The sequence below is a fragment of the Euleptes europaea genome, chromosome 10, assembly GCF_029931775.1.
Source record: "Euleptes europaea isolate rEulEur1 chromosome 10, rEulEur1.hap1, whole genome shotgun sequence".
Taxonomy (NCBI): Eukaryota; Metazoa; Chordata; class Lepidosauria; order Squamata; family Sphaerodactylidae; genus Euleptes; species Euleptes europaea.
This window is the reverse complement of record NC_079321.1, coordinates 75,741,191-75,767,887: the sequence shown is the minus strand read 5'-3', so window position 1 is coordinate 75,767,887 and position 26,697 is coordinate 75,741,191. Positions and strand designations below refer to the sequence as shown.

At 44.9% G+C, this 26,697-nt stretch overlaps 1 protein-coding gene across 1 annotated transcript; it reads right to left on the bottom strand.

The window, feature by feature from the left end:
* On the bottom strand, positions 1 to 26,176 carry C10H6orf58 (chromosome 10 C6orf58 homolog). The gene is made up of 8 exons (XM_056856223.1): positions 26,142 to 26,176; positions 14,750 to 14,895; positions 13,955 to 14,233; positions 12,446 to 12,532; positions 8,155 to 8,339; positions 3,043 to 3,164; positions 2,514 to 2,752; positions 1 to 89 (listed from the first exon to the last, which is right to left on the bottom strand). The coding sequence occupies exons 1-8, from the start codon at positions 26,174 to 26,176 to the stop codon at positions 1 to 3; spliced, it is 1,182 nt and encodes a 393-aa protein (XP_056712201.1).
* Between the last annotated feature and the right edge of the window lie 521 nt (positions 26,177 to 26,697).

Genomic DNA, 26,697 nt, shown 5'->3' with positions numbered 1-26,697 from the left:
TTAAACCATATTTTCAATAAGGTCACGTCCTGCTTTTCTTCCAGCTTCTGTAGACATTGCCATTTTCCATAACACCAACAAAGTTCCTCCTAGGAAACAAATATAGAGTGGTAATCAGAAACACCACCAAGCAGATTTCATTTGAGACTGAACTCTAGAACTTATGCCTGGAACCAGTTATGTAAAGTAAAAGAAGACAGTGCCTCTGACTGTTTTCATTTACATCAGCTCCTCTCCTTATAGAAAGTACAATCTACCTCCAAATATCAGAGTTGAAACAGAAGTCACCTCACACAAGATCTGTGGATGGCATCTTTCCTTAAAAATCAATTATTGAAGAAAGGAAGAATGGAGTGTAATTGATATGCTCAGAAATGTTGCTAGGATTAGAATTATACTTACTGCTTTTAACTTTCCTGAGACTCTCTGTTTATGTATATATAGCAGTTTACACATTTTAAAAAATCTATGGTGTTTTTTCCATGCAATAACTTACCTACATAATTCACCTGCATTCAGTCTGCAACCCTAAGGACACTTTTCCAGGATTAATCCCCACTGAATAACATGAGACTTACTTTTCGAGTAGACCTGCTTAGAGTTGTTCCCTCAGTGCCCTAATCCTTAAAGGTTTAGCCATCACATGAAAATCTGTTTGCTCAAGCATTCTGCTACTGGGTATTATATTGCATTTTTTTCTGTTGAAGTGCTTTTATTGTGTTTTTATGCTGCTATTTTTATGTTGTTTACTTATTTTATTGCTACTGATTGTTAATAATTTTATAAATTTTAAATCTTTTTTGAGATGCTTTGGACTTATTTTGTGGAGAATTGGGCTAAGGTATATTGTACCTGGAAAAGTAGGGGTACATCTATAGGTTAGTAATGTATGACAAAAAAACAAACCCTTTTAAAAGTTTTTTTAAACCTTTAAAACCCTAGGTAAACACCCGCCAAATAGGTATGAGGACTGCGATCCACAGTTTGCATTAAGGTTGCCAGGTGCCTCTTCGCAACCGGCGGGAGATTTTGGGGGCAGAGCCTGAAGAGGGCGGGGTTTGGGGAGGGGAGGGACTTCAATGCCATACAGTTCAATTGCCAAAGCGGCCATTTTTTTCCAGGTGATCTGATCTCTATTGGCTGGAGATCAGTTGAATTAGCAGGAGATCTCCTGCTACTACCTGGCAGTTGGCAACCCTAGTTTGCATGTCTAATAGCTGCCATTAGTTAATCAAAGCAGGGCCTCTGAAGATGATCTTTGTAAGTTGCATGTTTGTATTTGAGCAGGAAACTGCCCTGCACCCATTCTGTAGACCTTCAATGTTGTAATCCTATGTCGAGTTATGGGTTTGAATGTACTTAGACTGGAGTAACTTTGCATATGATTCCATTGTAAAGTAATAACCAGCATTTTGAATTGTGCCATAAGTGAATAAACAACCAGTGAAGATTGTTTAATTCAATATAGTGTGAGTAATGCACACCATTGTTTACCCTAGTCAGTAATTTCACTGCTGCATTCTGCCCCGTGGATATATGGTCAGTAGCCTAACAGAGGTCTAATTGTGGTCTAATCATTTTTCTCAAAAGAACTCCAGTAGGAAAACTTAACAAAGTTGGCTAAAGGTGCTACGTGTAACAGGGGATACCTGAGCCTACATCAGCACACCCAAACTGCAAACCAGATCCATCAAAGAACACAGCATCATCCCAAACAGTCTCGTTCTCTGATTAGAGTATACCATAAACAGATAGCACCTCAGTATTCTCTGGAATGAGTTTCAGTTTGTTTGCTTTCATTTTACCTATGCCTCCAGGCACTTGTTCAGAATATCCACTATTTCACCTCTCAGCTTAAAAAGGGTAACACAATTCTGTTTCATCAGCACACTTTTCTGTAAACATCTCTCCTAGCAATTTCATGTAGACATAAAAGGGTACAGGGTTCAGGACAGAACCCTGTGGGCTCCTATAGCAAAAGTGCTGTATTCCAGTATCACCTACTACTACTGGTCAGCAAGATAGGAATGGAACTATCTGGTGCATCAAAAACCAGTCACTGGTCCCAATGGATACTATGGTCAATGGTCAACAAAACTGCCAAGAGATGCAGAAAAATAAACAGGATTACAGTGTCCCATTTCTCTCCATGCAAAAGTCATCATCCGTGTACCTAAATATGTTTCAGTCTCAGATCTCAAACAGAATCATGGCCCAGATAAACTGTCTCGGCCAGAAGGCCTAGAGTTGCCTACCCACCATTCATTTGAGCACCATGACCAGAAAAGGGGGATATTTGCCATAAGAAGATAATTAACTTTGTTTTGGACCATGGAAGTTCAGGTCCAGATGTGATATCACAACCATCTCCTCATGAATGTTGGCACCATCTTTTCTGTCAATGAAACATTTACTACTTCTGGCTTCAGCTCTTATTCTAGTGTTACATTTAAATGTACCCTGGATTAATATTATACAGTAAATATGGACTTCACAGTTTGCTAAACCCATACCCATTTTCTCATTTGTCTTGCGAAGAGAAGAAAGCATAAACAACACTTTATTCTGAGCAGGGGTGAAGTCTTTAATTAATGGGGCTCTATCTCCTTCAAGAAGTTTTCGTGGAGGTAATCCAGTTTGGAAATGGTTTATAGTTATCAGGTCTGTAGAAAAACGAGTGGCTGCAATGAAGTCCACTGCATTACCCCAGTCTTCTCCAAAAGCACTTTCAGGGCCACTGAGGAATTTTAGTCTGAAAACAAAAGAAAGATAAAATGAAAGGTCATACAATCTGCTTCAAGATCATTCAGTCTGCTATGATACTTAATCTCTTACCAATAGGACAATGGTTTCTGGCCAAATGTGAGGGCAGGTGTACTCAAAAGTTTGCATAGGGAAACAAAATAAAATGGAGTTCAATGGCACTTTAAAGACTAAAATATATATTATATATATTCCAACATACTATAGAGTGGGATGGCATCCCTATATCTGATTCAGGAATACACATGGTAAGGAATGTGCTTTGGATCTTTATCTTACCGATCTTGACACCTTGGAAGTGCATAAGAGAGGGAGAGAACATGAGCTTTCCACATATATTTCAATGCTTCATCTTTTGAGAAGTGAAAGGCTTCAGGGTTCCTCTCAGTATATGAGAGATACTAAATGAGAAATATATAAAAATATATATGAGGCTGTGTTAGGATGTTCAGCAATTTATTCTGATTTATTTACTCCCAGATAAATGCTCTAGTTTGCCAATCTAACTAGCAAGTTTGAAGAACATGGCCATACTTATCGTGTCTGCCCAGAAAGCATGACAAGCAATGTTAAAATATTATTACTCACAGTACTGACTTTCCTAGTAGAAAACATCAGAAATTGAAGCCTTCTTCAAGGACAGCAACCCTACATACCAAACCAAAACTGCTTCTGTGATTTCTCATATTGTGTACTTCCCTGAGTGGTACAAGGTTCCTGGGTTCATTTGGTTTCCAGTTGATGACCAAGCACTAGGGTTGCGCAAAACATATATTTCGGGTTCGGGTTTATTTGGCCTGATTTTTTCGGTAAACCCAAAATAAGCTGAATTCATATACCAGTAAATATGGGTGGCTCTCTTGCCACAACACATCGCTCTCACAGAACAATGCATTGAAGGCTCTCCTCTGCTCCACCAAATGCTCAAGCATAGCATGGGTGGAGTTCCAGCAAGTGCTGATGTCACTCATAATGCAGTGCTCCAGCACACCTTTCTGGACCTGCTTCTCACGCAGTAGAAATTGGCCCTTCAAACTTTGTGAGAAGTGAGCCATTAGATGCCAGCATTTCATCTTGATACACTGGAAATCCCAAGTCACAGCGTCCAGTCTGGATTCCTCTGAAGAGCCCAGACCCAGGGCATCCCTCTCCACAAGGTGGAGAAGGTGGGCCGCACAGTAAATCCATGACTCCAAGCCCAATGCCACTGCCGCCACCCGGGTTTTTTTGCTGCCATCTGTCACCATGAAGCCCTTGGTGATGTTGCAGCCTACCCAGGACACTAACTGGTGTCTGATGGAGGCGGCGATGTTGTCCGATGTTTGTGCCACATCAAACTGCTTGGTGTGGAGTAGAGCTTGGTGATATCCAGCCTGTCAGCCCTCATCCTGCCTAATGCTGCTCCCCCCACCCAGAACCTTGTCAGGTTGCCACCAGTGCGCAGTTAGGGAGAGGTACCCATCCTGCTACTGTGGGCTACTCCAGATGTTGGATGTGAAGTGCACAGTTATCCCGGCAGCATAGGAAATCTTTGCCTTCACATACTCCCTGGCAGCTCTGTACAATGAGGATATCACGTCCCTGCTCACTGTGGTGCGAGCAGAGGCGTGTACCAGGGAGCCAGGTCATGGAGCACCCTTTGGAAGCTGACATTCTCTACAATGCCAATCATCTTGCCGAGAAGATGACTGGCCCTTCTTGCTGCCACTTTATTCCCACCTCTTGACACTCTACCAGTGCCACCCTCATCAAACATCTCGGACAGAGTTGCTTGGCATCTCTTCCCTACTGGAGACCCTGCACTGCTTGCAGCAGGAAGAGCAAAAGGTGAGGTCAGCGACTGACTTTTCCCTTGGCTGGCCCCTGGCCCACTGCTGCACCCCCCTTGAAGAAGCACTGACTGGTGGTGTTTCGTCTGATGGTTCTGGAGTCCGGAGGTCGAGAGATTATTAAGGTCTCTCCCTTGACTGATCCGAGCCCTACACAGCTGGCACTGTGCATAACGTAGATCTTCCACCACCTGGAAGTGCTTCCAGACCGAAGATGTGAGGGGGCACCCATGTTGCCAAGCAGCTATGGCCACCACCAGAGCTGCCTCCTTTGAGGAGCTTGGGGCAAACATGCCGTGTCTAGGGGACACAGGGGAAGATGGCGGCAGGGGAAGGGGTTGAGATGGCTGCACCTGTAGGTGCACCTCCATCCTTCCTCTTGCACCTCTTCCACCCTCTCCTCCTGTCTCCCCTTGGAAGGACTGCTGGGGTGTGAAGGAGGCGAAGTTGATGGTTGGCCCAGTACCTCTGCAAGCTCCTCCACCAACCTCCTGGACCCTGGGGTGAGCGCCAAAAGACTCACATCCATGAAGCTCAGCCCCAAAGACACCCCCAGGCTGCTCCTCCTCCCTCTGCTGCTGGGAAGGGTCAACAACAGCAGAAGGAGGAGGGTCAGCCTGAGTAGCAGACCCCTGCCCAGTGCCAGCACCTGTGATCACCTGTGCACATGGGGCACCCTCAACAAAGAGAGTCCTGCATGGATTCTTCATCACACTACTCCAGCCAGAGGCTGGTGTTGTGGACAGTGGCTCTGGAGCTGGTCTCCACACAGGTCAGGGGAATGCTGCAGCCCTCCCCCTCCCCTCCACCACTCTAGTCTTCTCCTTTGCTTTGCCCCCGGGGCCCTTCTGAGCTGCACCCCTGCCACTCATTGTTCCCTTGGGCCAAACTCTGGCTATCTGTAATGCAGGGAAATTAAGGGCCTAGCTATCTTTCCTGTACTATGATCAGTCCCTGCTCTGAAAACCTTTCATGAACCCTCCCCCAAGAAAATGAAGTTTTGTTTGTAAAAACAAGGGGCCCTAACCTAACCTTGAGTTAATAATTTGTTATTTGTTTGTTTTTTAAATAACCACCTGGTGATGAGTTCCTGGTCTAGACCTGTCCAAGTTTAACTTCTCATACTGTCCTGTAGATGGAATTAGGAAACTTTTTAAAAATGGGGAGTACCTAGGTTGCCAGGTCCCTTTTTGCTACCAGCGGGAGGTTTCTGGGGTGGAGCTTGAGGAGGATGGGATTTGGAGAGGGGAGGGACTTCAATGCCATTGAGTCCAATTGCCAAAGCAGCCATTTTCTCCAGGTGAACTGATCTCTGTTCGCTGGAGATCAGTTGTAATAGTGGGAGATCTGCAGCTAGTACCTGGAAGTTGGCAACCCTAGAAGTACCTGCACTGAGGATATTAAACCCTATCTAACACTGTGCTTCGCCAATGAATTCCCAAGGAACCAGGAGGAGTTTTTTCTACAAGGAACTACTTCTCTAACAATGAAACTGTAACTCTAAACCTCAGCCATCCTCAATATTGCCCAGGAGAGCCTACCAATTAATTTTAAGCTATTTATTCAAGTATTTGGAAATCGATATCCTTCACTCTTTTTAAGGCCTAACAGAAGCCTAATTGGTAAGAAACTACAGCCCTACAGCTATGGTTTAAATTTGAGGGAAATGTAACCCAACAAGTTCCTAACATGCCCTTATTAAAGCTAGTAGCGTCTCTAAAATGGCTGAACAACAAACCTTCCAAGAGAGTGTGCTAGACTCAATAAATCCACAAAAACCTTATGCAACCAGAGAACACAAGAAGACACCAAACTGCCACAAAAACATTCTCTCTAAAGGCAACAATGAGAACAATGACAACAACAACGAAGTAGTGTCGCCCCAAACAATCAAATCACCCCTCCTTTCAGGTGAAAGCCAGCAAGATTTGAGGCAGAGAAACCACTCCAAATCCAAACAGTGGAACTGGGAAATAGCAAGCAGTGGAGAAATGGAAGCAGGTCCTCCCACCCAAATAATAAATAACCCCCTCAAACTAGCAAACCCCCCCCCCCCAACCAACAGGCCAAGGCCTGCTGGCTTCTAACAAAATTTAGAAAATAAGCCCCAAACACAACAACTGGTTTAAAAGGAAAACGATGATATCTCAAACCCTTGTCTTCACCTCCAGGCAACCTTGTCTTCATTTCCAGGCACCAGGCAGGAATGAATCCAATCCAAGCGTAAGGTTGTAATCCAGCAGGTCAGGCTGAGGCACCAGGATGCAGAAGGAGAATCAGGCAGCAGGAGCTAAAGCCAAGCTTTGCCAGCAAACGCTTTCCAAACTTTGTGAGGAATGGCCTGGTCTGGGAACCAGACCTGCTTTTATACGCTTTGTTCAAGCACAGAAAAGTTTGAAAATAATTCCAGCCAAAAAACACCTTCTGTGATTGGTCAAAGAACACTGTTCTTCCTTACCTGGGTTCCTTTTGGCCACTGAGAATTCCTGGCTTTCCTCCCTCCCCCTCTCTAGGTTGTCCTCTGTTGCAATCCAGGTAGACTGCACCAGCTGGCTTTGCAGCAATGCAGCAAAATGCATTGCTGCTATTGGCCACATGGGAAGCTCCAGTGAGCCTTCCTATAGGCCAATCCAAGATGTTTGCTCCCTCTCTCCTGCTGCCCTGGAAACCAGTCAGGGGGCAGGATTTCAAAGAAAGAAACGCAACAAGGGCCACAAAATGGAGACTCTGCAGAAGGCAAATAGCCAAATAGGGAATCACCTATTCTGCTTCAGGCAGATTCCCAGGTTTTGGTATTCGGTCAACCCGAAACCCGAATATTGTGGAAACGGCTAATTTCAGGTTTATTTTCGGTTTGTGTATATTGATATCCACAACCCTATGAAGCACTGGAGATTTATGGCTTTTTTTGTAATAATTTCTGTGTTTACAAATATAAGAGCAGACCATAAGTGGAGGCAAAGGGTCACTCCTACATAGCAGTCCACATGATTTCCTCAGAGAGACACTCTATATTTCAAGGTACATTCAGCTAGGACAAGTTCAGCCAGCTCATAGTCCCTGTATTGCCTCTCTGCAGTCGCTTCAGGCGAAGCTACCAACCTTATGTTTCTCATTTACACACCGTGTTGGCTAACCTTGGACTACTCCTTGGACTACTTCAGCAATGGATTGCTTACCTAGACCCCCACCAAACATCACAGCAATATTATAAAGCAGCATCGGTGTTCTTTCACTTTCTACTAATGTATCCAGCATCAGTTGCCTGAAGGTAGAATATGGTGCTGTTGGCATTTGATTTGGGGTAGGAACAAGTATAGATCTAAAATTAAATGTATTTTATGTTTCTGTTTAGAAAAACCCTAAGGCTTTTAATGGTCTATTTTGAAGGGAGGGGACAAAGAATAAATAGTTTGCTTTTTTTCAGGATAGTGAAAAACCGACTGCTCCATATGAAGGCATGCAGCAAGTGGTGAAGACCCTTTCTTTAATTAAAGTTTTTTTTTTTAAAAAAAAAACACTTTATCTTCTGACATAATCTGTGAGAAGAATAATAGCTCACCTTGAAGTAGTCCCTCCATCCAGCCATAGCTTTTGGTGCCTGATTGTTACATTCCACAATGTTATGACAAAAGTCATCTTTTCGCTCATCTGGTGGTAGCATTTCTACCTCATACGGTAAGTATCCAAATAAACCACTTTCTAGAGCCCCCAGAAATGGGATGATCGCTAGCGCATAATTTGCACCTGCAATAGTAAATAAAAATCAATATGTCAAATTCTCATTATAGCCCCATCTGTAGATGCTTAAATCCAGAGACTGGGGATATGGACACACAAGACTGATCTATAAACCTGAGAAGACTCCCAGGTTTGCACAAAATTCTGAAATTAAAAATACATGAAAAATCTGAAATCATGGAAGCTCAATTGGTAACCTTGGGCCAGTTACACATTCTCAGCCTAACTTACCTCCCAGGTTTGATGTGAGGATAAAATGAAGGAGAGGAGAAAGATGTAAGCTGCTTTGGGTCCCATTGTAGAGAAAGGCATGGTATAAACAAAGTAAATAATAAATATAGCTGAAGATGCGGGTCAGATATAAAGTTAGAATTGTTGGTGGATAGGAAGGAGAGAAGGAAGCAGAGAAAAGTGAAGATATGGGGGATGCCAGGAGAAGGAAAAGAGGAAATAGTATGGGGAAATGGATACGTGGGGGAATAGGGCCCCTCATAAGTGGGGTATAGTGGTTAAGAGCGGAGGACTCTAATCTGGAGAACCAGGTTTGATTTCCCACTGCTCCACATGAAGCCTGCTGGGTGATCTTGGGCCAGTCACAACTCTCTCAGCCCACACAGAGGCAGGCAATGGTAAACCACATCCGAATGTCTCTTGCCTTGAAAACCCCATAAGTCATCTATGACTTGACAACACACACACACACACATGCAAGTCCTTGTAGGCTTCCCCAGGCCTGGCCCAGACTGCACAACTGGGCTATAGTTTTCCTGGTAGAGGCTGCCATGTGGAGGGAAGGAGGGAAAGCAGAAGATTGGGGAGAAGAGATAAAGGTAGGCTAGCTGGTGGAGAGAATGATAAAAGGAAGCAGGAAAATAAGAGAAGTTATGAGGGCTTTCAGAGAAAGAAAAGTGAAAATAGTGGGGGGGGAGGAAAATGAGATCCCCCTTGCAAGTCGTTGTGGGTCCCCACTAGTTGATATATCTAATTCTCAAGATGGCTAAATCTGTGGATACTTAAATCTGTAAACTGGAGCCATAAACAGACAAGACAGATATTTCTACAACCCGAAAAAGCCCAGATTTGCAGTAAAATCTGAAATCTAAATAAAAGAAATACGTGGGGGTGTTGTGTTACCCCCAAAAAACCAAAGCAGCACCTATAGCTTTAAGAAACGAATACCCTCAGTGGATGTTGCCAGTCAACTACCACAATTTTGCCAGCCTTCCTGGATTTCTGCCAGTAAAAGACAGAGGAAAGAGTGCGGGCCGCTTCCAGGGTTAGTTTGTTCATTGAGGAAGTACTCATTGGGATCAGACCTGCCAGCAGCCACTGGGAAACTTGCTACCACCCAGCTTGAATGACTCACCCAGGCTTGGCTGCTTGCTACTGTTCAACAGCAGCTACACCACAAAAGCCAGTGTTGTATAGTAGCTAGAGTTTCAGACTAGGATCTGTGATTCCCAGATTTAATTCCCCACTCTGACACAGAAACTTGCTGGGTGACCTTGGATCAGTCACACACTCTTATCCTAACAAAACTCACAGGGTTGTTGTGAGGATAAAATGGAGGAGAGCAGAATGATGTAAGCCACTTAGGGGCCCCATTTTGGAGAAAGGTTGGGATATAAATGAAGTAAATAAATATAGCTGTAGATGGGGGCAGATAAAAGGTTGGTTGATGGATGAAGAGGAGCAAGGAAGCAGGGAAAGGTGAGGATATAAGGGTTGCCAGAAGGAGGAAAAGTGAAAATAGTATAGGGAGGTTGACTTATGGGAAAGTGAGGTGACCCTCACCCGCAAGTCCTTGCAGGTTCCCCACCAGGCAACTGGGCTTGCTCCCAATTGTGCAAAGTTTTCTCAGGAAGATGCTTCTGGGGGATGGAGGAAGGAAAGCTGAAGACAGGATGAGAGATAAAGGTAGGTTGGCTGGTAGGGGAAGGAGAGAAGGAAGCAGGAAATGGGGAAAGCTTTTGGCAGTTTTCAAGGAAAGGAAAGGGGAGATAGTGGGGAAGGTGAAAATGAGATGCCCCTGCAAGTCCTTGCAGGTCACCTGCTTGTGAAAACATAACAGCCGCACTGGATCTGTTCCATGGTCTATCTAATCCAGTATCCAATTTCACATAGTGGCTAACCTGATACCCTTGAAATTTTTAAAGGAGGATCCAGTAGACAAGCTTCCCACTTTTCTTGCCTCCTAGCACTAAATATTCAGAGAGTTATTGCCTGTGAACATAGATGTTTCAGTTAGTCTCTATAGGTAATATCATTGAGGTAGCCATGTTGGTCTATTGTAGCGAAACAAAATTGAAGTCCTATGGGACCTTGAAGACTATGCAAACCCTGAGCATTCTGGAATGAATGTTGTTAGCCTTTCAGGTGCCACTGGACTTCAGTTTCATTTTTCTATAGCTAATAGTCCCGTGGCACAGAGTGGTAAGCTGCAGTACTGCAGTACTGCAATTCAAGCTCTGCTCACAACCTGAGTTCGATGCCAATGGAAGTCGGTTTAAGGTAGCCGGCTCAAGGTCGACTCAGCCTTCCATCCTTCCGAGGTCGGTAAAAGGAGGACCCAGCTTGCTGGGGGTAAAGGGAAGATGACTGGGGAAGGCACTGGCAAATCACCCTGTAAACAAAGTCTGCCTAGGAAACGTCGAGATGTGAAGTCACCCCATGGGTCAGGAATGACCCGGTGCTTTGCACAGGGGACCTTTACCTTTTAATAGCCATTGATGGACCTGTTCTCCATGAATCTGTTTAACCTATATTAAAGCTAACTAAAGCCTTCACTCAATCCTGTGGTACTGAATTCCACATGTTGAAGTGAAGAAGTAGTTTGTTTTGTATGTCCTGAATCTACTTCACATCAACTGTCTGTTTATGTAGTGCATTTTTATCTTGTCTTTCCTGTCAAGGAGCTCAGGACAGTTCAAACTTGCTCCACAGCTGATATAAATGCTGTTTGGCTCTTTCTATAGGAGAATAAACAGCAGCTTAGTGAAAAATGGAGATAGTGGCAGTTTCTATGTCTGTTTGTTTATAACATTTGGACCCTTGATTGTGTCAGTGATGGGTTGGGGACTGTGATATGAGTTAGGCTAGAAAACACTCTGCATATGCCCAGGCGCCTGTCTCCGCACCATGTAAGTATGCATAGTATGGCAGTTTTATTTTATAATACTTTATAATTTTATAATGCAGGCATATTGGAGATCATGGAGAGTGAAGGAAGGTACTGGAGCACTGATGTTAAGTGCCCCAATTAACACCCTAATCAGTACTGAGCCAGTTGCATTCCAGTCTGCATTCCAGATTGTCTTATTCCATTTCTTTGTCTCCCTTTCCCACTGGCTTTTCCATGGTCAGGCTCACAGAAGAACATGTGGATCTGTAGTGTGTCAGCAATAGGCATTTCTTTGAACTGACAATGATATCTTACCATTTCACTGAGAAAAATCTGAAGCCCTCTTTCAGCCAAGGAGCCTTCTTCCGACAAGTGTCTCTTCCTCCAATGGAAGAGCCACATAAGTTGGCCCCCAAAGCTAGAAGAACTTCATCCAGACTAAGGTAGGATATGTACCACTATCGTGTCAATTTACAGAAGGACCCAAGAATACCAAAGGATGCTGCAAGGCCATTTCATCTTTGGAGATGCCAGCGTTGATTGGCCTCTTGACAATAGTACATGAAGCTCCCTCTTCTAGCCTTTGCCATGGAGCATCCCTATGACAACATCTGGAAGAGGGATCCAATGGAAACCTGTCCACCAAATGCCAATTTATTCCAGGCTTTCCAAGACCAGGCAAATTAATGGTAATTGTTCTCGGTCTTTGGTCTATTCAACTGGAAGGGGGTGGGGGAGAAGGAGCCTTGTGTAGTATGCGTACTTTAGAGATCAGCACTGAGTAAGCTTTGCCTAAAAACCTATCTATGTTGAAAAATTATATACAGATGAATTAGAATGTCAGGGATTAATGTATTGCTTGATATGTGTGCTAGAGTGGGAGCTTTAAAGAATAGTGAAAGATCTTGCTGTTACAGAACATTGAATGGGCAATATGGTCTCAAATGCTTTGTAGACCATTCAATATTTTCTGAACAAAATGTATACTTACAAGCCCACCAGCTGTGTTCAGATATGCACAGATTCTCTCCATCTCTGTGGCCACAAGATGTAGAATTGAACGGATGTGCTAGTCTGCCTGCAAGACAATTCAATAGAGCATTTCATTAAAAAATATATTTATATAAATGTCAAAGACAAGGCCCAAGACTTTGCTATGAAATGGATAACTGTTCTTTGCATTTAAAAAACCTTTTTCTTTTGATTAACAGAGATATGTTTCAAATTAATTGGGTTGGATCCAACCAATTTTTCTCTGGCAAAAAAAGGATGAAGGGTCCACTTGAACTAACTGAAAAATAAATTACTCTGGGGATCACGGGACCCTCATCTACAAAAACCATGTTGGACAGGGGCTGTAGTAAGGAGGAGAACTGGATGAAACTGCGTGAGAAAGCTGTCTGGATCCAAACCCAGCTTTTGTTTTTCAATAATGGTATTTCATCACTCCTTGCAGCATTGTTTATGAGAAATATTGACCTCCGGAATAGCTGTGGAATAACATGCAACAAACATTATCATAGTGTATAAATAATCATAGAAAAGCAAGTTGCCCCATTCACAGAGTTGGGATAAAGAACAAAGCTGGAACTATAACAGTTATTCATGTAAAAGTGTTATATGGCAAACAAAGAATCATTTGGACCCATAAGAAAGACAGCTGAAAGCCACTGAAGCATTGTATGAATAGCATTCATAAGCTAGTGATAATTCCAAGTGGTTGTTAAAGCATTAAACAGTAATTTTATCCTATAAAAAGGTAAAGGTCCTTTGTGCATTACTGACCCATGGGGTGACGTCACATCCCGATGTTTACTAGGCAGACTTTGTTTTACGGGGTGGTTTGCCAGTGCCTTCCCCAGTCATCTTCCCTTTTTTGATCATTTTATGTACAAACATCAACTGCTTTGAGTTGGAAATATTTGTAACTATTTAGGAAGCCTGTATATTAGGCCCTGTGTTTTAAAATATAACTGTGCACAATTTATAAAAAAATTAGATTTATTGGTTACTATATTAGAAAGTGTTCAGCTCATCCTCTTTGGTTTCTTCTGTCAATTAAAGCAAGGCAAATAATACAAGAGATACAACCAAAAGAGAAGCAGCATGTTATAACATATATAAGAAGCACCTATAAAGGTCATGCAATGGCCCTATTTAATTATAACATTACAATCACAGTATAAAATTGGAGTGACAAGACCATAGGTAAGCAGAGAGCAAGTAGTAGTTCATTATAACATTAAAGAAATCATACATAAAACATCTGAGTAGCACAGTGGCAACAAAAGGAAAAGTACCAGAATGAAAGAAACGTAAGTGCAGAGCCAGTCATCGATAGGCTCTAGATATAGCTTGGGAAATCAGCATATTTTCATCTGGCACCTAAAAGTCATTAATGTAATGCCAGGAGAAGCAATGTACTTTGGGAGGTGCAAACCGCACAACAAAGCACAATGGTAGCCAGCCTTTGTCCTCGGAAGTTTCCATGCATACATACCAGTCTGGAATTGCCAACCATGTTGCAGTGGCAAACCCCAGAGGATATTGCCCTCATTACGGAGTCCCAGTGCTGCAAAATATTTAGCTGAACGGTTTAACATTATTTTATACATCCCCATTCTTTCCTTGTAGTTCCAGGCAGCAATCACAACTTTATTGCCTTGCACTGGGTATTCTTCAAGATTTCCAGGAGCAATTTGCCACAATGGAGGGAAAGCATCACGGTAGCCTTCTGGAGTCCACGTTTCTGCATCTGCTGAACGGAACAAAGTTGCAACTGAAAGGAAGAGAGTGAGTAGGCAAAGAGGTTGTCTCAGGCTACCAGCTGCCCTGCCTGACAGAGCCATCCTGCATACAGGGCTCCAAGAGGGCAGTGGCAGAAGCTTTTAAGAGGGAGAGGCCACTCAACACGTGACACACACTGCTTATGCAATTCAGGCATGATTGCCTTTCTTGTCTCCACCCTTTCCATGCAACTCATTGGCACTCCAAAACAGAAAGCTAGAGTCCGAATGCTGGCAGATACAAGGGCCCCAGGCAGATAGCGTAATCAGGAAACCAGTCTGAGGTCAGGTACGGTGTTGTTCAAGTCCAATTCCTAGGTGTCAGTGCAGGAGGGGCAGTCCAAATTCAAGGTCAGGTTCAGTTTCAAGGTCAGGGGTGGCTGCAAATGGATGAGTTTGCTCACATGCAGTGCTGACCTCTTTGCCTGCCTAAATAGGCCCTTATCTTAATGCTGAGCTGGCAGGCTGCTGAGCCGGTGAGACTTCTTCTGTCTGTGCCTGCTCTTCACTCCTTCCCCTGACTTCTGTTGGCTGCGGCTGCTCCTCTGTTCTCACGCTGCCGTCTTGCTCTAGTTTCTCTTCATCTGAGGAAGTGTCAGCAGGCTGGCCCATGACAGCCAGGAGGACTTTCATGTCACTGCTGTCTTGGAAATGTCTTGAAGCCCAGTTAGAGAATACATGCAGATCTTTTACATCACAAGATAGTGACATCTGCAGACACTTTGAAGCTGAGCTCCTCTCACCCTGCCTTTAAGGACATTTATCTTTCCATTGCCAGCAATATTATTTTACCAAGGATAACCTGCTAATGTGAAGGGGCTGTCTGGAGTGTTTGGAGGAGAAGCATGTTTTCTTCTTACTGCTGATAAACTTCTTAAAACATCTGTACTTTTGGGCCGACAGCTGCGACAGCCAGTGGAGGAGGCAACGCAGTGATCACAACTGGAGCCTTGACTGTTCACCAGAGGTGTCAGCTCCCACAGGCTATTGCTGGCTGGAGATAAATGCTCATTACCTGAGTAATAGGAACATCAGGAAAGCTCCAGTCAAACTCCAGAAGTTATAGTCAATTTCAAAAGAAGTAACAACTCACTGCAAAAGAAGCAACAGCTCCTGTAGCTGCAGATAACAGCTGGCTGAGTCCAGGGTAGGCGTGGAGCTGCAGGAGCTGCAGCTCTGTTTTAATGGAGACAACAACTCCTGCAGGCTGGGCCCCCCCCCCTGAAGATAACAGTTTTATATAACAAAGGCAACAGCTTCTGCAGACTATGGCTGGCTAATCCATCCTAACCCCATGATAGCTTTCAAGAGTTGGTTTGACCAGGACTGCCTGCTAAGAAACCTCCTAAGGTATTTTAACGAATATAAACTCAGACCATCTTTATCAGCAAAACAGTCGATTTTGGATAGTAAAATAACTTACAAAACTCTTATAAAGAACAAGAAATGGACATGAAGATTGGAAGACCCTGATTAAAACAGTCGAGGTAAAAGACTCCGCAGGGTTTTGGCGCCTAACCTCCTCCTGCTCGGATCTATCATATAATCATATGGCCAATACGATTACGCCAAAAATTTGGGAACACCATTTTTACCTTTTATATAATGAACATATGTCAGTCACCTATCCAAATACATTACTTCACTCTACCTCTCATTAGCCCCTGGTAACACACGGAGAAAGTTAAACACCTAATATCACAGTTAAAGAGCAGCAGGGCTCCAGGTAACGACTTTATCCCTCCCGAATTATTAAAGGCCAGTGTTGACTGGTGGGCTCCGTGTTGGCTGCACTTTTTATGTACTTGGATCAAACAGGCCTAATACCCCAAGACATAGGACTGGCTATCATAATTCCCATTTTCAAAAAAGGCCTAAAATCAGATCCAGCCAACTATAGACCCATAAGCCTCTTAAATATAATCAGTAAATTATATGCCAAACACCTATGCCTGAAACTTTGTGAATGGCTAGATCAAGAATGTTATTTAGAGGATGAACAGGCTGGTTTTAGACAAGGCAGAACCACCACTGACCACTGCTTAGCATTACAATATTTAGTGGACAAACATGTACGCCATGATAGGGGCGCATTGTTTACAGCCTTTGTCGATTTTAAAGTGGCCTTTGACACAATATCCAGAGGCCACTTATGGGAAAAGCTTCTTAAGACTAATATTGCTAAACATTTACTATATTTAATAATAAAATTACATGAAAATACAAGTTTACAAATCAGATATTCCCGGGAAGGACACTTATCTAACTCAGTTAACACCAGGAAGGGAGTGAGACAGGGATGTATATTAGCTCCTTTTTTATTTAACATCTACTTGACTCTCTCATAAAAAGATTATAAGACCCAGATATTCATGCTCCAAATCTTTCAGGGAGAAAATTACCAATACTCATGTATGCAGATGACGCGGTAATACTCTCCCAAACCAAAACGGTTCTGAAACGAGCTCTGAGAATCCTAGCTTCCCATTGCCACGAGGATCAATTATTCATCAACTATTCCAAAACAAAAGTCATGTGTTTCAGCAATAGATATAAAAAATCACAGTGGTCCATTGATGGCCATAAAATCAACCAGGTGAAATGCTTCAAGTATCTGGGTGCAGTCTTCAAATATAACGGGAAACAAACAGCCCACAGGCAAGCAGTAGCTGATTCTGCTCAAAGAACTAATGCTGCCATACTCAGGTTTTTCCAGACCAAAGGAGGAGAATTTACTCCTGCTGCTATTAAATTATACAAAACAAAAACCCTCCCAATATTACTCTACAGCAGTCAAATAGGACCCTATAATAACTCCTTAATATTAGAAAGAACTCAATCAAATTTCCTTAGGGCCCTTTTTAAAGCCCCCAAATGCTGTGGCAACACAATTTTGCGTCAAGAAGCAGGACTATTAAAAATTGAAACCAAGCTATGGATGGCACTATCAGTTACTGGCTGAAAATCCATCTTCAGCCGACTGGCTTGATCCCTTTGCTCCTTTCAATTAACACCACCTTTCCATTGGGAGATAGGATAATCAATAAATTACATACAATAGGTCTTGACCCCAAGCAACTACTGGAGCTAGGTCTTAGAAAAGCGAAAGCAGTGGCACACCAACGCCTTACAGACATTGGCCTGCAAACCGAAACAGCTCTTCTCCCAGATTTCTATAGGCCCCTAATGTCATGGACAGGACTCTCTATGGCTCCGTATCTGTCCTCTATTACTCTAAGTTGCGGTGGGCCTTTTCTAGAGCTCGGTTCAATGCCTTCCCCTCGGCCCTTCTATCAGGAAGGTTCCAAGTGCAACCTTTGGACAGGCGTTTGTGCTCCTGCCCTGACATGGTTGTCAAGTCAATGGAACATATTCTCCTTCATTGTGAATTTTAGGCGTTTGTGCTCCTGCCCTGACATGGTTGTCAAGTCAATGGAACATATTCTCCTTCATTGTGAATTTTAGGGCTGTTGATTCAGTTCGGCCCGAACTGAAAAACAGCCGAATTTCCGCTGATTCGGTGGTTTTTAGTTCGGGACGAACCGAACTCAAAAATGGCGGGCAACCGGGGAGCCGAATTCAGCGAGTTCGGGAGTTCACGAATAAATCCGGCCAATTCGGGGCGGCAGTAAGCAGCATAACCGTCAGTAAGCAGCATTCTCCTTCCCCGGCCAATCGGTGGCCAAGCTGGGTCTTCTTCTGGCCAATCAGTCAGGATAGAGTACTGGAGGAATCAGCTGATGTGCGGCCCAGCCGGGGAGAGAGAGAGAGAGGGAAATCTTCGTGTGTTTGTGTGTGGGGGTGCTTGTTCACATTGCTCCTTTCTGTGGCTGCAGGGAGCGTATTTTTTTGGGTACAGACACAAAACTTTCAGCAGAGATTCAGACAAGCCTTCTTAAGAGACCACCCAAGTTTTGTAAACATTGGGTCAGGGGGTCCCGAGATATGGGCTCCCCCCTTTTTCTTTCCATGGCTGCAGGGGGCGCATTTTTGGGGGTACAGACCCCAAACCTTCAGTGGAGCTTCAGATGAGCCTTCTTAAGATACCCCCCAAGTTTTGTAAACATTGGGTCAGGGGGTCTCGGGATATGGGCTCCACCCCTTTTACCTCCCCCCCTTTTCCATTTCAGTGGCTGCAGGGGGCGCTTTTTTGGGGATACAGCCCCAAACTTTCAGCATAGCTTCAGACAATCCTTCTTAAGATACCACCCAAGCTTTGTAAAGATGGGTTCAGTGGGGGCAGAAATATCGGCTCCCCCCCTTTTCTCTTTCCGTGGCTGCAGGGGACGCATTTTTGGGGGTGCAGATCCCAAACTTTGAGCGGAGCTTCAGGCAAGCCTTCTTAAGAGACCACCCAAGTTTTGTAAACATTGGGTCAGGGGGTCCCAAGATATGGGCTTTCCCCTTTCCCCTTTTCCCTATTGGGATGAATGGGATCCTGTATGCATCTCCTCCAGAGCAAAACGTCCCGTGCCTAAATGGAAACGTCTTGGATTACCCAGTCCTCCCCAGCCCCTCCTGATGGAACAGAAGACAGCCACAGTAAGACCCCTTTGGGGGCTTTAATCTATAATTTTTCTCCTGTGTGTGTGTGGGGGGGGGGAAAGCAGAGTCTGTGTGTGTGTGGGGAGGGAGCAGTTTCTGTGGGTGGGGGGGAGCCAAAGGGGGCTTTTGCCGGTTCTGCCTGGGGTGTGTGTTCCCCCTCGAGTCTCTCTCTCCCTGGTTTGAGGGGGGGTTTCAGTTGTGTGTCTTCAGGTTTTCCCTCATTCATAAAAAACTTCTCAGCTGATTGTCGGGGCTGGGAGCTTTGTGCGTGGGTGGCAAGCTCTGCTCAGAGATGCACATTAAGGGTGGGGGGACCCCTTTCGGGGCCCATATCTCAGCCCCCCGACCCAATATTTACAAAACTTGGGGGATCTTTCAAGAAATGTCCTTTGAAGCTCTGCTGAAAGTTTGGGACCTCTACCCCCAAAAATGCCCCCCCAGAGCCGCAGAAAGGCGCGGTTGTGTTTTTAATGGCTTTATTCGGCTGATTTTTTTTCCCCGAACTTTGAATTCCCGCCGAATTGCACGGACCCAAAGTGGGGGAGTTCGGACTTCGGCATATCCCGAATCTAAACGGGCCGAATTCAGCCGAATCCGAACTATACCGAATTTTTTTTAATTCAACAGCCCTAGTGAATTTTACAGGGAAGCCAGAATGCACTTAATATGGCCCCTCATTCAACACAAGTACCCTGGCTACGACAATCATTCTAATCCTTTCAAAGGCAAAATGGTAAAAATTTTGCTGGAAGACAGGAACCCGACTGTTTCCCTCACGGTCGCAAAATTCTGCCACGCAGTAATTAGAAAGAAGGGAGTCTGATAGCCTCAAAACCAATAGAATTAATTGTGTATAACTTCTTCTGTGACCTCGGCTCTCTGAATAATACTCAACGATTAGGTTCATGGTTAGACCAAGTAATTTGCAAATGATATTGAAACATGTACTAATACCCTGTCTAACCTCTTTTTAGCTATGATTGTATTGTATTGCATTGTATTGTACTGTGTATTTTATTTTGGCCTATGGTTGTAAGAATAAACATCTCTCTCTATGGCTGGCTGGTGCTAATTAAAGGTAAAGGTCCCCTGTGCAAGCACCGGGTAACTCTTGACCCATGGGGTGACATCACATCACGACGTTTGCTAGGCAGACTTTGTTTACGCCTACGGGGTGGTTTGCCAGTGCCTTCCCCAGTCATCTTCCCTTTACCCCCAGCAAGCTGGGTACTCATTTTACCGACCTCGGAAGGATGGAAGGCTGAGTCAACCTTGAGCCGGCTACCTGAAACCAACTTCCGTTGGGATCAAACTCAGGTCGTGAGCAGAGCTTGGACTGCAGTACTGCAGCTTACCACTCTCTGCCACAGGGCTCTTCTGGTGCTAATTACCAGGTTATGAATTTAGGCCTGAGTCAATGTGTCAGGGACTGCCTTGCTGGAACATAAGGAAAAGGAAAAGTTCTAGGCAAATTCCAGAAGCTGCAACTTTATTCTAATGGAGAACACAGCTCCTACACTCTATGCTGGCAGGAAATTGGTGCTAATTACAGGCTAATTTATCTGAGAAGGAACTGAGGCAAGAGTATGTGTATCTGGGACTACCTTGCCAGAATATTAGGAGTATCATTGGATGAGTATAGTGACAAATTCAGGGGGGGGGGACTGGGGAGTAGGGAACCAACTTGTCTGGAGGTGGGAGGAGGTTAGGAGTGGGGGGTTTCCTGAATTGGTAGGTTGTTGCTTGTGTTGATGGTGTAACTTGGTAATTTGCTTTTGTTGATGGTGTAACTTGGCAGATTTCCATCTGTTCTGGTGGAAGAGGCAGCCAAGGCTATTTTTGGGATGTGTCCTCGTGGCCAGACAATTCCTGTATGGTGGGGGGTGGGTTGGCATGGTGGTGTGAGGAGATTTAGATTTAGAAGACCTCTGTGAAATGGAAATGTTTGGACTCCTTCTAATCTCCTACTCATCTTGGGGAATGATGGTGTGCCCGTCCAGGGTATTTCCTCCTCTTCGAGCTTGATGCTGTGTAACGTCAGGTCCATAAAAAATAAGATCACTAACCTCAGGGAGCTTATTCAGAGAGGGAATTTTGACCTGCCATGCTTGACCAAGACCTGACTGGGTCTCATTCAGATGACCCCCCTCCCCCAGTTATTTAGTCTTTCGTCAACCTCGAACAGGAGGACGGAGGGTGGAGTGGCAATCCTCATCCGAGATTCTTTCTTCTTCCAAAGGACCCCCGCACCAACGATCCCTGGCATTGAATGTATTGGCCTAATGTGGGGTGTCGGGGAGAGGGTGGGTGTCCTGTTGGTTTATCGACCACCTAGCATATCAGCTGACACCCTGCTGAAGCTTGCAGAGGAGGAGCTGGGTGGGCATTGTGCTTTTCCAAGGTATTTCAAGGTCCATGCAGAATCCACCTCATCAAGGACTGCCTCAGACTTCTTGGCTGTCATGGCGACATTGAGACTCTCCCAGGTTGTTTTGGCCCCCACGCATGAAGCAGGCGACACACTGGATTTTATTTTTTTTGTGCAGGGGTTGGTCTGAGTTCTGTGGTTCTGTGTGAATTGGTACCATGGTCAGATCACTTCCTTGTCAAGGTCAGTTTGAGTTTTGCCCTTCCCTTCTATAGGGGCGATGAGCTTATTTGTGCTTTCCAGTAGAGACTTGTGGATTCAATTGGTTTCCAGAATGCTCTGTGGGATTTGTCTGGACCTGCTGAGGGTTCTCTGAACGAACTGACTGAGGCCTGGAACTTAGGCCTGCAGGAAGACATCAACCAAATTGCTTCCTGCTGCCCTCTATGCTCTTGAACCTTCATCAGCCTAGGAATGCCGAGACAGGGGGAGAAAGGATGGGTGGAGTCTAAGGCCCCTGAAGTTGGAGGCTCGGTGGGAGACCTCAAAGTGGGTGCCAGGCAAGCCTGGCACAGAGTGGGCTGTGGGCAGGAAGGCAAAGGAACTTACATAGCTATACAAGGGGTGGAGTCAGGAAGGCTTGGGTGGAGGGAAATGGGCAGAGCTAACCCTTTAAAAGTCAGTAAGAGAGAAGAAGCCAGGGAGGATGCAGGCTGAGAGGTAACCAACAGTATGGGGAACCTACCAGTCAGGGCTGGAGACGGCTCTTCATCCTCCTCCTCCCAGTCTCAGGCTGAGGAAACCCTCGGGGATAAGGTTGCCCGGTGTCTCTCTGCCACTGGCGAGAGATTTTTGGGGCAGAGCCTGGGGAGGGCGGGGTTCAGGGAGGGGAGGGACTTCAATGCCATACAGTCCAATTGCCAAAGCGGCCATTTTCTCCAGGTGAACTGGTCTCTATTGGGTGGAGATCAGTTGTAATAGCAGGAGATCTCCAGCTAGTACCTGGAGGTTGGCAACCCTGCTCAGGGAGCAAAGGCCCTTGGACGTGGAGGGCACAGACAAAGGGGCAGAGGGGGCAGCTCCTCACAGACAACTAGGCTGATGCTGGTGGCACATTCATGATGATGTGTCAAGAACACTTTATAGAGCCCATTTGAAGGCCTATGAAGTGGCGATGAAGGCAGCAAAGCAATCTTACTTCTCTGCCTCCATTGCATCTGCTAGTTTGCATCCAGCACAGTTGTTAATAAACTAATTCGGCAGTTGGCCACTCCTGTAGTGGTTCCTAAATTGGATAACAATTTGGTTATTAGCTGTGACTCCCAACACGCACTGGATATAGGGTTGCCAACCTCCAAGTGGTGGCTGGAGATCTCCTGGTATAACAACTGATCTCCAGCTGATAGAGATCAGTTCACCTGGAGAAAATGGCCGCTTTGGCAGTTGGACTCTATGGCATTGATGTCCCTCCCCTCCCCAAACTCTGCCCTCCTCAGGCTCTGCCCCAAAAATCTCCAGGTATTGCCCAACTGGTACTGGCAACCCTAACTGGATACCTCCTTCTTTCATCTGATCTCTTCTCAGAATAGGACAGGTAATCTTTGCTCTCCCTCTTGATCTACGCCCCCTTATTCTCCAAACCACTGTTTCCCATTTTCCACACATGTAGACCTTTAGCTCAAAGAGTAACTCCTGCTCCAAATTGGGGGATGTCTGCTGAATATTTGGTTGTTGTTGCTATATTAATTGGGATAAGGAATGTGTCTGTGCTTTGGTTTAGTACTGTGAAGTTCTTGAGCTGCCCTCAGCAATCCCAAAAAGTCACTTGCTCTAACAGGTAGTTGAAGCAGGTAAATCTTTATTGAGGAGCTTGAAGGTATACAGCATAAGCAATCCACGGAGTCAAAGCTGCTAATGGCGGCCGAAACTACAAAGCATAACTTTAAGCATGACACCATCCCAGGTGCAAAGCTAAGCGGCTTGGGAACCATAAGATAACAGCGCTTGGCAGAAAGCAGGGGAGTGAGCCAGCCACAATACTGAGAGGCCTGCTAGGGGCTCAAGGTCAGAGCAGGGAGGGAGGATGGGAGAGTGGGCTGCTTGAACAGTTCAAAGAAACGAAACCTAAATGAGACATGGGAACAGCAATGGGTCTTACTCATGTCAAGAGCCTGTCTGACAGTTAGACACCTCACAGAGAAACGAACCCACAGTGTTACTCGACAGAACCAGGCACAAGACAGTCAGGACCCTGAAGAGACAGTCAGGATCCTGACAAGTACTGCTAGTATTTGCTTAGGATAAGTCCCCACACACACACTAGTGTTCCAAATCTCCCAGTAAACTCTATATTCCTTTTAAGTTAGGTCTATGTCATCCTTTTCCCCCCCCTTGCTACTCACAGCCATCTCTTTTAAGTAAAAGATCGCAGTTTGCCGCACCCTGCGCGCACACACAGGCTAATCCCCCATGTTAATCTAAATGTATGTTCACATAAAAACATAAGAAAGGCCCTGCTGGATCAGACCAAGGCTCATCAACTCCAGCAGTCTGTTCACACATTGGGCAACCAGGTGCCTCTAGGAAGCCCCCAAACAAGACGACTGCAGCAGCACCATCCTGCCCGTGTTCCACCGCACCCAAAATAGGCATGCTCCTCTGATACTAGAGAGAATAGGTATGAAGCATGACTAGCATCCATTCTAACTAATAGCCATGAATACCCCTCTCCTCCATGAATATGTCCACTCCCCTCTTAAAGCCTTCCAAGTTGGCAGCCATCACCACATCCTGGGGCAGGGAGTTCCACAATTTAACTATGCGTTGTGTGAAAAAATACTTCCTTTTATCTGTTTTTAATCTGTCATGTTGGGGGGGGGACAACTGCACTGGGCTGGTTCTCTTTGTTCCTCCAGGGATGCTCACAGAGGGTAGCCACTGGTGGGGAGAGGTAGCCCCACGGGCCCTAACCTGTGGGGTCCCTTAGGGGTCAATCCTCTCCCCAATGTTGTTTATTATCTATATGTGCCCTCTGGCAGAGATCATCAGGAGGTTTGGAGTTGGGTGCTACAAAATGCAGATAACACCCAGCTCTACCTCCTGCTTGCAAAGCAGCCAGCATCTCAGCCGTGGTCTCATGCCTGGATGCCATAGTGGATTGGTTGGGTGAGAGCTGGCTGAAGTTAAATCCTTCAAAAATGGGGACCAAGTGGTTGGGTGGGTCTGGGACTCAGGGGTGGCTGGCTTTACCTGCACCTGACTGAGTCCAGCTCTCTGCAGTGGTCTCCATTAGGAGGATAGGAGTGTGGCTCAATTCTTCCTTTACCCTGGACAAACATACATTGGGCTAGGACTTGGGAGACCCAACCTCTAATCCACACTGTGCCACGGAACCTCACTGGGTGACCTTGGGCTAGTCACCCTTTCTCAGTCTCACAGGGTTGTTGTTGTGAGGATAAAATGGAGGAGATAAGAATGATGTTGATGTCTCTTTGAGGAGAAAAGGGGGATATAAATAAATAGATAAACAATAGTTGCCTTTACCTGCCTTCAAAAGTCCTTTCAAATAACTTAACCTTGCAATGGCTCACGGAAACAAGGAAGGGAAGGGGAAGCACCTGTCTGCCTTTTCCAGGAAGACTTTTCCACAGTTTCGTTGTTGCAAGGCCTGAGGCTATTTTTATTTTATTTATTTATGTATTTATTTACTTTATAGTCTTTCTGGGACTTAAGGCAGATCACATGATATAAACAATGTAATCAGACAGCATAAGACATCCCCAAAAGCAATAGGACTAGGATTACCAAATTAGAACAAAAGTGCAAAAGAAAAAGCTATCAGGTATGATATAAACAATGCAGAAAATGGGGTTTAAAAGTAGAAGACAATGCAGTGAGAGCAGGATAAAGCACACAATAAACATTGGAGTAAACCACAGTCCTTTCCCTTTTGTAAAGAAGCATGCTCCTGAATGCTGTCCATTTTACCACAGCCCTACTACTGCTTATATAAAATGCCTTCCTGAACAATTCTGTTTTATACAATCTGCAGAATGATAGAAATATAGGAGTCTTCCTGGCCTCCTCAGGCATGCCAGTCCACAGAGAATAGGCAGCTGCTTATCTTTAGCTGTTTACATGGTACTACCTTCAGAAGGCTTTGCTCAAATGAACCCTTCCCTTCCTTGTTTCCGTGAGCCATTGCAAGGTTGAGTTATTTGAAAGGACTTTTGAAGGCAGGTAAAGGCAACTGCCATGGTTTACAGAGGCAGACATAGACATGCAGGAGCCCTGCAAGCTGAAAGAGACTGACCCCTTTGCTTAATGGGCTCAGAAGGGGTCTGTTGGGGGAGATCTGGCCAAGGTGGCATTGAGAATGTCTTGCCCACCAACCAGTGTGCCCAGAGAGAGGGTGTTCTCTTGGGCAGGAAACATTTCCAGTACACATTGCTTACACCAGGATCTGTGGAAAAAACTTTTTTTCTGATGGTCAGTCTCCCATAGCTGGGCTTCCCTGAGGTCCCTTTGAGTAAGAGGGAAGGGCAAACTCCAGTCCACAGTACAGCATATGCCATGCGTCAGCTTGCTTCCTCCTGCTGCCCCTTCCCTTCTTCCAACTGCTACTCAACTGTGCTGTGCAAAATACCCACCAATCCACCTGTCTGCCTGTCTGCCTGTCTGCTGCTCCAGTCTTCCTGCCAGTGCTGCCCAGCGTATTCGCTCGTTCTCTACCACCCAGCTGTCCTGTGCTCCACTGTGCCATGCCCAGTACTGTCCTGCTCATCACATGCAGTCTGGTTAGGTCCTTCTGTTGGTTGCACAAATATTCTCAGTGGCCATCAATGTCCATAAATCAAGAGAAAAATCTCTGACTTTTCCCAAAGATGCAAAGTAAACAGAAGCCAATCTTGTAGAAACTCAACAAGAGGAAACAGCACGATCCATTTTCCCCCCAATTTCAAATTATGAAAATGGATACTTTTACTCACCTCTGATGGTAGTTGTCGTTGTACCAAACTGTCATTGTACCAAACTGTACCAGTAATTATTAGTTTATCTAATTGGTATGATATCAATGAGCTGGCTTATTTAACTGCCTCAGTATCATGGTCTGATCCTGTTTATACTGAAGAATAAGTGCTACTGCCTCCAATGGGGCTTCTTACCACCAAGTTATTTGCACAGAATTATAGCCAGAATGGGAGCCACAGTAGAATCAGGGACAATTAATGCCCTTTCCCCCACTGACCATGTGCTTACTATAATTGTAATGGTCATTAATTTTGTAATCAGAAGTAATGTGATAAAGTAGCCTTATATTAATGAGAGGGTTTTTTTGTAAGTCAAATGACATTAATTGGGACATGGACTTTCATACTGATGATACTTTTGCAAAAGCCCTTGAGACTGCTTCTGCCTTAACTCCCCTGCAGCAAAACAAAGGCAACCAGATCTAGGAGTAATAATGCACCAGCAGTGAATAATTTAGAGGATTACATCTCAGTAATCTTCTGAATTGAATAATTACCAGTTTTTGAAATTGCC